This window comes from Hirundo rustica, chromosome 14, assembly GCF_015227805.2.
Source record: "Hirundo rustica isolate bHirRus1 chromosome 14, bHirRus1.pri.v3, whole genome shotgun sequence".
In the NCBI taxonomy this organism is placed as follows: domain Eukaryota; kingdom Metazoa; phylum Chordata; class Aves; order Passeriformes; family Hirundinidae; genus Hirundo; species Hirundo rustica.
Genome location: NC_053463.1, coordinates 259,691 through 272,457, shown reverse-complemented (window position 1 = coordinate 272,457; position 12,767 = coordinate 259,691). Strand labels below are relative to the sequence as shown.

The window sequence follows — 12,767 nt, the reverse complement described above, 5'->3', positions numbered from 1 at the left end:
ACTCACTAATGTAAGTGCTTAATTATACTGCTGAATGTGCATTGCCGAGACAAGAGGTGGCCCACGGCCGCAGCCAGCTGACCGCTCCCAGATCACACGCTGCAAGAGGAAACAGAAAACAGAGTGCTGAGCTGTATACTGGAAAATTTATTACTAAATGACATGAACTTGCATTTGAAAGGAACTGCTGATTGTGAATAAATCCACCATATGGCTTTACAAAGCTGAGAGTGTGTTTATTTCCCAAATATAGCCAAATCAGCCTCTAACAGCCTGGTTTTCTTCTATAATCCATGTCAGAAAATTGTTTAGAGGGTAGTATCAAACATGGTTTGCCGGGTGACTGGTGTAACACAAAGAGTTCACAGTAAGAACAGCATCTCGCGCAGCAAGTACACCTGCACAGCTCCACCACAACAACATATTTAAGGAATTTTGGAGACCTTTTTGGTGACCTTGTTTTGCAAAGCTGCCTGCAGAGAAAAAAAGGGTTAAATCTCAAACTATTGGGTTTTTTTAATGTTTTCATTGAGTCCCCTGTGTGGCCCTGTGACCCTTCGTGTGACCTGTGACATTCCTGGGTGGACTTGGTAGAGATGGCACCCAAAACCCAAGGGGCTGCAGGCTGTCACTGGGTATTTCCCATCTGGTCTGCTGAGCCAGTGCAGCAGCTGAACACATCTCTGACTCTGATTAGAGACACTGAGCTGTGCCTGTGTCTGTGTCAAATGCAGCCCGTGATGCTGGGGAAAATGGGCACCCTTGGAACTGGCCCTGGGCAGGAGAATGGTTTCAGCAATTCCACCGATATACAAAGCTACCCGTGGCAGGGACAACAGAGACAATTTCCCTGTTTTTTCTTACTGGTAGGTTATCCTGACCACACCACACTCACCATCCTACCTTCCCCACAAGAGCATTAAAATATCTCCATTTAAAAGCAGTCACAGCCCGAGATCTGCTCTGAAGCTCAGCCCCCGCCAGCTGCTCTTCCCTCTCACTCTGAAGCATTTCCCTGCAACCTCCATCAGGTCCCTTCCGAGTGGGACGGATGACAGAAGGCACCTTTGTGCTGATTTAAGCACTGACTAAATATAGACAACAGGGGAACGCTGGGAAGCTACAGCTGAATCCATCTGTAGTGAGGAAAATTCAGTCACGGAATGGAAATATCTCCAGAGATATCTTGGAAATGTGCATATAATTCTGCTTATGCTTTTTTTGGAGCCGTTCGACACAGAAAATTGTAGGAAGAGTGAGCTCCAGGAAGCCTGTTGAGGCCGATGGTCACAGAGGAATGGGATCAGAGGGAGAAGCGTGGGGAGCAGCATCCCGGCACAGACTGAGGGAGAAAAAAATCATTTTCAAAGTCCTCCAACACCAGGATGGAGCATTCACAACTAAAAGTATTTTTCATAAAAAAATCCCTCAGCGACTTTTTGTGTCTTTCAAGACGAGCGCTCGTCTCGCTGCTCAGCGCCGGTCGGGGCGGGCCGCGGCGGGGCCACTCCGAGCGTCCCCGCAGCGAGGTCAGATCCGGAGGGGTCGGACCCCGCGGGGAGAGGCGAAAGGACGGAGCCGGAGCAGCCGGCGAGCACCGGGACGCGCCGCTGCCGCCTCCGGCCGTGGGGGTCCCTGCCCGTGGGACCCCGCCCGCCGAGGCTGCCGGTGCCCCCCGCCGGACCGGGACCGCCAAAGGCACCGGCACCGCCAAAGGCACCGGCACCGCCAAAGGCGCCGGGACAGCCAAAGGCACCGGCACCGCCAAAGGCACCGGCACCGCCAAAGGCACCGGGGCCGCCAAAGGCACCGGCACCGCCAAAGGCACCGGCACCGCCAAAGGCACCGGGGCCGCCAAAGGCACCGGGACCGCCCCCGCCCGGCAGCCGGCGGGAGCGCACACAGGGCGCGGTCGGAGGGGCGGGGCCGAAGGGGCGGGGTCGGAGGGGCGGGGTCGGAGGGGCGGGGTCGGAGGGGCGGGGTCGGAGGAGAGCGGTCGGAGGGGCGCGGTCGGAGGGGAGCGGTCGGAGGGGAGCGGTCGGAGGGGCGGGGTCGGAGGGGCGGGGCCGAAGGGGCGGGGTCGGAGGGGCGCGGTCGGAGGGGCGCGGTCGGAGGGGCGGGGCCAGTGGGGCGCGGTCGGAAGTGGGTTGTTCCCGGTGCATCTTTGAGCACAGCTTTGAGTCCCTGCCCTATGCAGCAGAGACGTCTCCCCACAGGTGGAGTCTGTCTCCTGCAAACAAGTAATATCTCATTTGGTTTTTTTAAATAAAATCTGCAGCTTCGAGGTCTGGAGACAAAGCTCCAGCACAGACCACACACAACGCCCTCAAGAATTTACTTAAGCAAACCACAGGCAACTCTCCTGACGTCCTCCTGGCAGAGCTGATTGAGAGCCACCATTTCAACTGCATTTAATCAAAACTTTCAAGACTCCAACTTGAATTAGGGCTGCTGTAAACTTAATTTCTGTGGGTTCCCCTCCAGAGTCATAAGGACTTTCATGATGCTCGCAGCTGCCTGATTAGCTCGGGTTGGAACCACTGGAATGACTCGCCAGGAAAATAAACCCACTTGTGATCAACACAGCAAGAACAAAATTGACAAGCTGGTGTAAGTGTAACAGTCATCATAAAAACAAATGGAAAGTCTCCAAATCAGAAAAATTACTATTTTAGGTTCACTCCAGGCAAACGATTTTTTGTGAGGGCTCTCCTGCATGTGGACGGAGGTTTGCTCCGTGACAGGACTGAGGGCAGTGGAGGAGCCTGTCAGCCCCCAGCCAGCTCCTCCTTTCACCTCTACATCCCACTTCCAAGCTGGTGCCAGGGACCAGGAGCTTTAAGGCACGTTTTAATAAACAATTCCTGATCAGATCTTCCTTCATGTTAATGGGCCTGCCCTGCTGATCCCACTGAAACCTGACCACACTCTCTGTGGTTACCCATGGAGGAATCCGCTGTTTGGAGCATACAAGGAAATAATTACTACTTTTTACATGTGTCATTCAAAAATATTTCAAAGGCCAAAAGCTTAGCCTAGGGGTGTCCCTAAGGTGAAGAGCTTAGTTTTAAGGTGCCTCTGGCTGAGCTTTCCCCTTAAAGACCCCTACAAAGCTAACCATCTAGCTTAAGGGCATCTTTGAGCTAAGCTTTAGTATCAGCTCTAACATGAATGACTGAGCATCCTGGCCTTCATGTCACCTCCACTGGAACCTCCTAAAATGCTGGTTCAGAGCCCAGACACAAACTGAGAGGTATGGAAAACCTGAAAATAGTAAAAGGCTTCAGAGAAAACAGAGAGTTACCTCAGGGCTACTGAAACACAGGCATCGCTCCACTCTTAGGAGCATCTGTGAGCCAGGATACTATTATACAAATATTCTGGATATCACCATAACTTTCAAACAGAAAAAGACACAGGAGCCACTCAAAAGATGACAGAGGAATTGCTGTGACTTATCAAGCAGCAGAGATCAGAGTTCACCTGTGCTGCTCTCTTGACATTCAGTGTGTAACTTGGAAGCTCATGTAATTTCTGAAAATCAAATGTAAATTCTCTTTCTGTTTCAACTGCTGCAGGACAGACCTGGACTGCTGGTGGGAGGAGAGTTCCCCATGAGCAGCCAAGGTCCCTCTGCCAGCCGAGCTCCAGCTGAGCTTGCCATGGGCTCATGGCTGGGCGGTGGCAGCGGGCACTACGCCAGCACCAAGTCAACAGGCATCGCTCATCCTGGCGCCCCTCGGAACAACTCTGGAGGCCGTGCCCTCTCTCGGGGAGTGCTGGAGGTTGAGGACAAGGACTCTGCATCCCCAGGGGCAGGGTGGAGGGAGGCTGCACCACGGGCCAGTGCTCACCCTCGCTGCAGACAGTCCCTGCCCTGTGTCTCGGCAGCTGCAGCCCAGGCAGAGCCTCAGCCCCGTGCCAGCCGTTCTTCAGAGGCCTTGAAAGAAACATTCATTGCCAAATACATAATATTTACCCCACTGGGTTTTCCAGAGCTCTTTATTAAACTGCCTTTTCAGGCAGGAAGCAGCTCTTACCTGAGTTCTCTTTTTGGTTTTGCTAATGAGCTGGGGTGGAACAGGGTCGTTTAAACCCTCCAGACCTCAGTTTTACCCCAAGTTTATCATATGCATCTATTCATGGTCTAAGAAAGAGTGCTGTTCAGGTTTCATTCTTTCTATATTGTTTGCGATGGAAAAGAATCCATAGCACACCAGTGTGACATTTTTTCTTGAGCTCTTCTTTTTGTTTTTCTCATCCCTGTCGTACGACCTCCCTTAAAACAGCACACAGGTGTGCTTCTCCACTGAGTTACTTGTTCCCATACAAGAATCCAGAAGTGACATGTTCAGGATATGTTAAGGAACGGTACCTTTGGACAGAGTCAACACAAAAACAGAAAAAAATTTCAGGAAAATTCTCAAAGGGAGAACTTCAGATGCAGATTTCTATTTGGATAATTTGATCTGCCTGAGGAAACTTCAGAGGAACTTTAAAACAAACAAAGGAAAAAAGTCTATACTGTTTGCTTGGATTGAACTACAGCAACCCGAGTAGCTGTCACATCTTAGCCTGGACTGTCATCGTCTGCTGCCAAGTGCTCCTTGCTTGCCCCTTCCACTCCACATCCTCAGCAACCAGACATCCCTCCAGCCTGGATTTTCCTCTTAGGTCAGGTTGGCAATACAGTCGTGTACACAGACTGATGGGTCTGCAGAAAACTGGGTGACGGGGGGATGATTTTCCTCATGAACTGATTTTGATTACAGCAAATGAGGAAAACCCCTGTGGTTCCACACAGGGAGCCGCAGTGCCGGGAATGTAAATCCCACGGAGCTGTTTGGTGCCTGCGGGTGACCCGCAGACCTGTCCGACAGCTCTCACACCGCGTCACACGGGGATGAATCCGCAGGAATGGGCTCTTCGCTGCGAGAGTCCCGCGGAAGTCCCGGCAAACACAGTCCCGCTGCTTTGCATTCCAGCCCTGGAAATGCAAAGTTGAAACGCTGCTGAGAACATTTTCCCAAATCGCTGCAGGGCTGTTTCGCCAAGACCTGGAAACGCTCTCTGCTGACGGGAGAGGGGTCGGGTGACCGGAGGCGGGCAGAGCCCGCAGGATTTGGTCCATTGCCTCGGGAATATCCGGATGCATTTAAGGACACACCTACAAACTACACGAGCCCGGAGCCGCGCAGCGCCATCCCCGCAGGTCCCGCGGTGCGAGGGGGCACCGCCGTGTCCGCCGCTACCCCCCCCGCGCCCCGCGTACCTTCCGCGTGGCAGCTGGCGGAGCGGAGGGCGCCCTGCGGCCGGAAGAGGTACGGGAGGTACCGCGAGAAGCATTTCATCTTCCGCGCCGCACCGAGCTAAGACACCGACCGACAGCGGCGGGGCGAGCGGCACCCCGGGCCGGCGCGGAGCGGCGGGGGCTGCCCGGCGGGGAGGGCCGGTCCCCGCGCTGCTGGCCGAGCCGAGCCCAGCCGAGCCGAGCCCAGCGGACCCGAGCGCCCCGGCTCGCCCGGCCCGGCCCCGCCGCCGCCGCCGCATCGGTTGCGGCGCGGCCGGGAGCGCTGACTAAGCCCGTCCCGCCCGCGAACACACCCCCGGCAGGGAGCCGCAGAGCCCCGGGCCGCCCCAGCCCGCCCCGCTCCACCGCAGTGCCCCCGGCCGCCGTCGGGGCCGCGCAGGGCGCATCGCACCGGAGCGCGTCCCGGGACCGGCAGGGACGGAGGGACGGACGCGTGTCCCGACGCTGCCGCACGCCCGGAGCCGAGCGAGCCAGCCCCGCACCGCACCAGCCGCGAGGAGATTTCACCTCTTACCTTCGCGCTAATCCGTTTTCCACGGCAGACTCCTAATAATCGCTGTATCAGAATAAAGCAAGATCTCTAAAGCCCGTCTCCTTTTGGCAGTACTGAAATGCAGTTCAGAGCACTGCGATATGACAATGGAGGTCAGCAACATCACGTATTTCACATTTAACACTGAAATCAGTGTTTGAGCAGCTGAAAGATGTCCCAGGCCTCCCATCTATGCACAAGGGAGTTCATTCATCCCCACAGTTGCTTTAGTTAAAGGATCCAATACACCCCTGGTTTCATCGGGACAAGTACCATGGACTGTGACACCATTCTCCAAGTTAAAGCAAGGAACAAGAAAAGAACAAAATGAAGTGGTTTATGTAGATCTGTTTGTGTGGCTTCTGTGTGGATAAGAGAACACAATTATCACAAAATTAATGCAGAATTATGGTTAGCAACATTTGAAGTATCATTTGAAAGGCAGAATGACGGTCCATTGTGCTGAAGGAGTTAGGCTCTACTACATTCAAAGATGCAGAGCACTGTAATAATAGTAACATCCCTTCTCACCTGACCATACACAACTGCATGCTTCTTAATCGCTAAAGAAATCACACTCTGCAAGTTCAGCATACTTGGAAGTTACCAAAATTTCTGAAGGTCAAAAATGTGCTGTAAAGACTAGCATAATAGTAACAAGTTATGGATAAACTTCTGATAAAGGTGAGGTATCTGTAATACCACATTTATGACTGAAATCATGTGTGTGTACACAAATTAGTACCTATACACATGTACATTCACATACCAGTGCAAACCAGCTCAAGAACCAAAGGCCATCCCACATGTAACACTCGTGGAGCTTCCTCCGGTCATGGTCATGCTGTTTGTGCCTGTTCAGGTTGAATGCACCAATGGTATCACCTTTTCATTACTAGTTTTACTGAATACAAGTTTTAAGTATTATTCATCAGCTTTTACTATTGTGTGAGCCCAGATTACCATAAGAAAAACATCACAGGAGTCTTCTCTTGCCACCATGCCTCTGGATTAATCCACTAAGCCTCCTCCAGTGGGGGGAAAAAAAACAAAACAAAAACAAAACAAACAAACAAAACAAAAACAAAAAAAGGGGGGGCGGGGGAAAAAACCAAACCCTTATACCCCTCAGCTGATAAATGGTTACATTAAGAAAAGAACAGAGAGCAAGAGGCGCAACCTAACATCCTAACATTTCATTAATCGTAAAGTAGCAAGTTAGTACTCCTGACCAGTTACAATGATCTGCAGATTCTACAGTAAAAGCTCAAAGCACTTGTAAATAATTTTGAAAAAAAATCCCAACAAAAAACCTCAGTAAAAAAATATTTTCACTTTAATCACTGTGGTGGTATTTTTCCCTAGAGATTTAATAAAATGTTAGATATTCTTCTGAATGTTGTGCCCCACTGTAGTCTCTAGAGATCAGAGACTGAAATCCTCTTCTGCAAAAGCAGCGTAACAGAACTGCCACTGAAGCAGGACAGGTGACAGTGCTCCAGGCAGTGCTGCATTCCCTCCAGGAGAAGTCAGAGCTCTGCTCTCAGGGGCCTGGGCTGACTCAGTCCTCTTAGTCTCACAAGACTGTGCTTTTAAAGAAGTCATCACACTTCATGGACTACAACAAAATAGAAGAAGTGTGTCTAATAGCCCATGTCAGTTCCAGAATTGATTGCAGTAAAGGTTATAGTGGGAGAAGCTGTCCCATAATTCCCTGAAAAACTCTGTAAATAACAGCTGAAAACCAAAAGAAAATCTATTTCAAAGGCTATTGATATGATTAAGCTATAATGCCTTCAAATGAATTCTTGGATCAATAGCTAATTTAAGAGGCCCTTGTCTTTCAGATGCACAAGTACATAACGAGGGCAGAAACCAAGGAGCGTAGCTTAGCTCCGTACCAGCAGCTCCCAACAGCACGCAAATGACCTGCCTGCACTCCAGCTAGGCAAGGTGTATGTGACAAGTTATTTTTGGTCACAGCAGCAAAAGAAAAAATTTACTTACATTCTGTAACCCCAGTATCTATAGTGCCTTTTACTTGACTGAAGCACCACAGCACATCCTGCACAAGGCTTCCAAATCCTGCCAGGAAAACACATTCAGAAAGAAGATACAATCACATTGGTACATAGCTTGTCCTTTTTTAAATGAACATACACGCACACACATGCACATACAAGGTGCCGTCTCTGCATGATGATAAATATCTGCTCACCTGGTGCCATAGTTCCGTGCAAAGCGCAAAGCTAGCCCTGCAAAGCTGAGAGCATCGTGCCTGCGTTATGAATCGCCCGTCTGTTCTCTCCGTGCCTCCGCAGAGCTGTTGGGAAGCAGAGCCATCGGAGTCAGTCCCCTCCACATCACTGGCAGCAGCACACGAGTCAGGAGGCCCTGTAGTCATGGTCTTTGTCACAGCCTCCCTCCATCAGAATACTAATGCTCCCAATCATTTCCAGCGCTGTTAAAGAGGGAGTCAAACAGGAAAAAAGAACTACTCCTACTACCACAAGATTTTTATTTTTTTCACATTTGTGGTCAGTGTAGTTGTGAACTGCTTGGCAATGAACCTAAGCAGCATGGAGCTGCTTTACAATACATTATAACACTTTCTTCAAAATGTGCCTGCAGTCACAAGTGCCTTATAGCTGCTTTAGAAGATTATTACAGACATTTCTATTGAAAGGCATATTATTAAGCTGTAGTGCTTTCCACTGTGTTTGCTGCTGCGGCAATACTCTGTGTTAAGACTCTCTGAGAGAAATTAGGATTTCATCTACCAATGCTCCTTGCTTTCTTGACAGCTCAGCAGAATTTCCCTCTCTGTAGCGTGGTTTTCACTGTTCCATAAAAATATCCACTGCCTCAAAGGACAACTTGCTTCCTTTCATCCTAGCACATTTTATCTCGAAGAATTTCCAGGCATGAAGAAAGCAGGAAAATGGAGCCACAAGGAACAGCCAATTTCATCTCACCAGTTTTGCACGCGGGTGAAACGTGTAACAGAAAATGTGGGTATTTCACAGTGGACAGGTGTGATACTGGGCTCAGTCTGGGGTCATGCCATGAAGACTCACACTTGTTACTTCTCTACAAAAGAAAAGGAAAGCACGGGGTTGGGAGATAATGTGTAGTAGGGGATATGATCCAGCTGTATGGACTATGCTGTAGCCTAACTGGATGTCTTTGTGAGATTTCTGCCTGATTTTATTTAGATTTTTGTATATTAATACAAATATATTCATATCAAAAGTAATGTAATTATCTCGAATACAAAATAAGTACTAAGTCAAGAGTGAGTTTATTGGATTATTCAAGCCAAATGCAAGGGAAAGATGCGGATTTAAGTGCACAAAATGGGGAGGGTGAGGATTAAATGCCACATTGAGGCAATGAGGAGATGGCCATTTTCCAGAGGCTCTGTGGAGCTTCCTGCAGCTTGGGCAGAAGCTTTGATAAAAGTGACAGTGAGTCTAATATATGGGCAGTTTGCAGGGTTCTCTCGCAGATATTCACTCTCATAAACATTGCTGTTCAATATATTTTTTGCTCAATGGTCTCTGACAGGATTTGTTCCTGTCCTCACCGCTGTGGTTCTCACACTGACACCAGGGATGGTTTATCCCTGCTTTGCACTGCACGTGCTGACCGTCGCAGACAGGGTTTCTTAGCCTTGGGTGCCCCTACACTTGCAGAGCACAAACACTGCACTGTTGCAGGCACCAGGCTGGGAAAAAGCCTGTAGTAACTGAGCCATCATTTCGTATGTTGGAGATGGGTGATTTAAAGAAAGTTGTTGAGGTTTTTAAGGTTTATTGCTTCACTTAATTTGTGAAATTTCTCTCTGGACCATACAAAGCTCACCTGTAATTTTTGGAGTTCTTTCTCTTAGCACACCAATCCTTGCTTTAAGGATGGAAGTTCACTAATGAAATACGTGTCTATGATATTGATGTATAGGAAAATTTTGCCTGCAAGCTTGGTCTCTCTCTTGCCAGCATTTAAACTAAAAGCCTTTTCATTCTAAGAATTTGAAAAACTCTTAAAAATCAAATATGCCTGGGGAAAGGCTGCACATGGATATTGATTAATTTTATCTGTACGGAACAAGTCCAAATGCTGGGGAAGAGCTTCTGTCTGAGGTGTACCCAACAGGCCTGGAATGCTGATGGAAGTGGATGATGTACACAGGGACCCTGTCCCAGTGGGAGAGATTATGATAATACTAGTGAAAAGGAGTGGGAGGAATGCTTTTACATCCCAGCCACTATTGATACCTTGTGTGACCTTTGTCACCAGTGTTAACTAACGAGTTCCATTTCACTGCAATGAAAACAGACACACAGAGATGTTGTTAGTCACTGTTAACAACCCAGCTTGCTGGAGGAGAGCTGTCACTCTTACTGCTGATTTGTGCGCACAAAGCTATGCATAAAGCATTTGTTTCAGTAGAAACTTACTTAAAACTTAACTTTGTTTCCATATTATGGTTTTCCCCCTACTTGTTTTTTGCAATATAAAGATTATGGAAAGTGTTCTTCAAAAATCAAAACGATGACTATTAGGTGATTTTCATCATGGCAAAAGAGGGAAAACACTTAAATGAAGTGAGATTGATTTCCTTTTGTATCTATCCATGTCAGAAAAGAGGCTCTCCTTATTCCTTATTCTATGTAAGAAGAGCTGGAGTAAGGGAATGTGTGAAGCGTGAGTCAGTGTGAAAGGAGGGCTGCAGGGAAGGGAAACCCCTTGGTACAGGAGGGAATGTGGAGAGCCTCCTCTGACCATACCTTATAGAGACCGGGACGAGGACACTGCACTGCCGGTGATTTACTTAACCAGGAGCAGTACTGGAGAGGGAATATGAGGCTGCAGTTAGTGCTAACATTAATATATAAAAGCTTTTATCCAGTAGTCTCTCTGTAGAGCATGTCTTCCCTCTGGAGTCCCTTTCGAGTCTGAAGTCCTGCCCTGCCTTAAATTCTAGTGACCCCTAGCTGAGGAATCCTAGTGCTTCACATTCCCGCAGCCAGGAACAGACATTCCTCAGCGTGTTCTCTGAACTGGAGCTCAGACTCTACAGACATCTTGCTGGGATTGGTGTGTTTCAAAATGCAGGTTCTGGGACACTGGTTTGCATTATGAAAAGGATGTCCAAGGTATTTTCAGAAGCAGCCACCTCACGGAGTAAGGTGCGTCAGAGCGTGTGCAGGTGCCATCATTGGTGCCGCATCAGGAGCCAGGAGAACTAGGAATGGGATAAAGCACCAGGGACAGATTTGCCCATCCAGAAAACACTTGATCCGTGATCATGGGAAAGCCCCTGCTACGGGAGGGGAGACCTGGGTGGTCCACACCTCTGCACAGCCTGCAGTGAGTTTTAACCTCAATTATCAATACCTACACTTTGCGACTGGCAGCCACCTGCAAAGCAGACAAGACCATTCTCATTCAGTAGGAGCTGTGGGCACTGTGTGAAGCTGAGCCCACTTTAACCGCAGGAGACGCCAGCAATGGGTATTGAAATCTAACACATTACAAATATACCATAATGTTATAGTTTGCTGGAAGATTACAGCTGAGTTATGGCTGCTCAGTATAATTTCACTTCTTTAAAGACTTATGGTTCCAGAAGATACATAGAAAAGTATAGCAAGACTTCTCTGTTTTAGTAAGCCATTGATAAAAATTAGTTTGATAGTTGAACCAAAAGTATAGTTAGCTGAATAATTAAAATTGTAAAAGTGAATAAAACTTTTTAAAATTATTTTTTAATTCAGTGGAAGCCATTAGGGGCTTTGCCCTCTCTGATCTTTGCAGACACCAAGAGTTTGTCTGGCGTGCCCAGCCCGGGGGAGAGGTGGGGTGTATGTGCTGGAGGAGTGTATGGGTTGGTGGCAGGAGCCTCTTGGAGGAGAGGGATGAGCCGTGCCTCCTCTCCATTAGAAGGCACCAGAGATCCACCAGGCGCTCCCATTTCTCAAGCCAGGAAAGGCGGCGGCTGTTGCACATGACAGGAGACTTAGAAGGCCCACTTCACTTCCCTGAGCTTCTTTTTCTAGTGAAATAATTCCCCGGCTTGGGACATGTCTCCTGTTTCTGAGCTGACACCATAGAAAAGCTCAGTTTCTTGAGAAAACTGGGAGAAATGTTTTACCGATTTTTTTTCTAAGTGTGCCCTCTTTTTATTGCAGACCAAAACCCAGCTCTGGGACACGAGGCTCTTTGTTTCCAATGGAAAATTAATCCCTCTGCTGCACCAAGCAGAACAGTGTTTTCCCATTGCCCAGTGGGGAACAGAGTTGGCTGTTTCACAGGAGCTGTTGCAGAAGAGCTGCCTTCTGTCCTCTCATTTGCTGTTTCTTTGGCCTACTCAGTAATTAGGCTTTAATATTTCGTTTCTGCCAACATACAAGACCCTAAAACTCCCCAGATGACCCACTCTGTGGAGAACAACTCTGGACTACTACTTTTGTAATATTTCCACTACTGATTCCGCTAATTTCACTGGGTTTGTCCTGGATTATAGCTTTTGTTGGAAATAAAAGCTGAAGAATAATGTTTAGAAAAGAATTCTAATTACTTATGGTAAAAAATTTCAAGCTTCATGTAAATCACTCACATGAAAAGTCATATAAAAAGGATTCTCAATCCAGCAAATTTTAGTCTGTTCAGAAAAAGCTGCTTTGGACATACAGAAGATCACATGTGGATCCTCTGAAAGGTAGAGTTTGGTCTTGGGCTGGGAAGGAAATCTTGGGCATCGGATGCTGGAGCTGTAGATAAATCACTAACAATTCCCTGTAGCATGAATACCTTATCCTACCCACCACCAATGGTTTACTTTAAACCCATTTATTCCTTGTTTTTGGTGTGGTAACTGCTGGATCCCCATCCTTGCTGTGGGGCTGTGCAGGTCATCTC

At 48.3% G+C, this 12,767-nt stretch overlaps 1 protein-coding gene across 2 annotated transcripts in view; it reads right to left on the bottom strand.

Annotated features, from left to right (window-relative positions):
• PPP2R2B (protein phosphatase 2 regulatory subunit Bbeta) overlaps positions 1-8,214 on the bottom strand; it is a 61,605-nt gene extending 53,391 nt beyond the window's left edge. Inside the window, exons 1-2 of one of the 2 annotated variants that reach the window (XR_005703154.2) lie at positions 8,062-8,201; positions 7,851-7,928 (exon numbers count right to left, since the gene is read on the bottom strand). Coding sequence is in view for 1 of the 2 variants with exons in the window: in XM_040078476.2 (XP_039934410.1) it covers positions 7,851-7,928; positions 8,062-8,071 (88 nt within the window). In the remaining variant the exon portion in view is untranslated. Of the gene's footprint in view, positions 1-7,850; positions 7,929-8,061 lie in introns of both variants that reach the window. The other variant, XM_040078476.2, reaches the window with a different exon arrangement.
• Between the last annotated feature and the right edge of the window lie 4,553 nt (positions 8,215-12,767).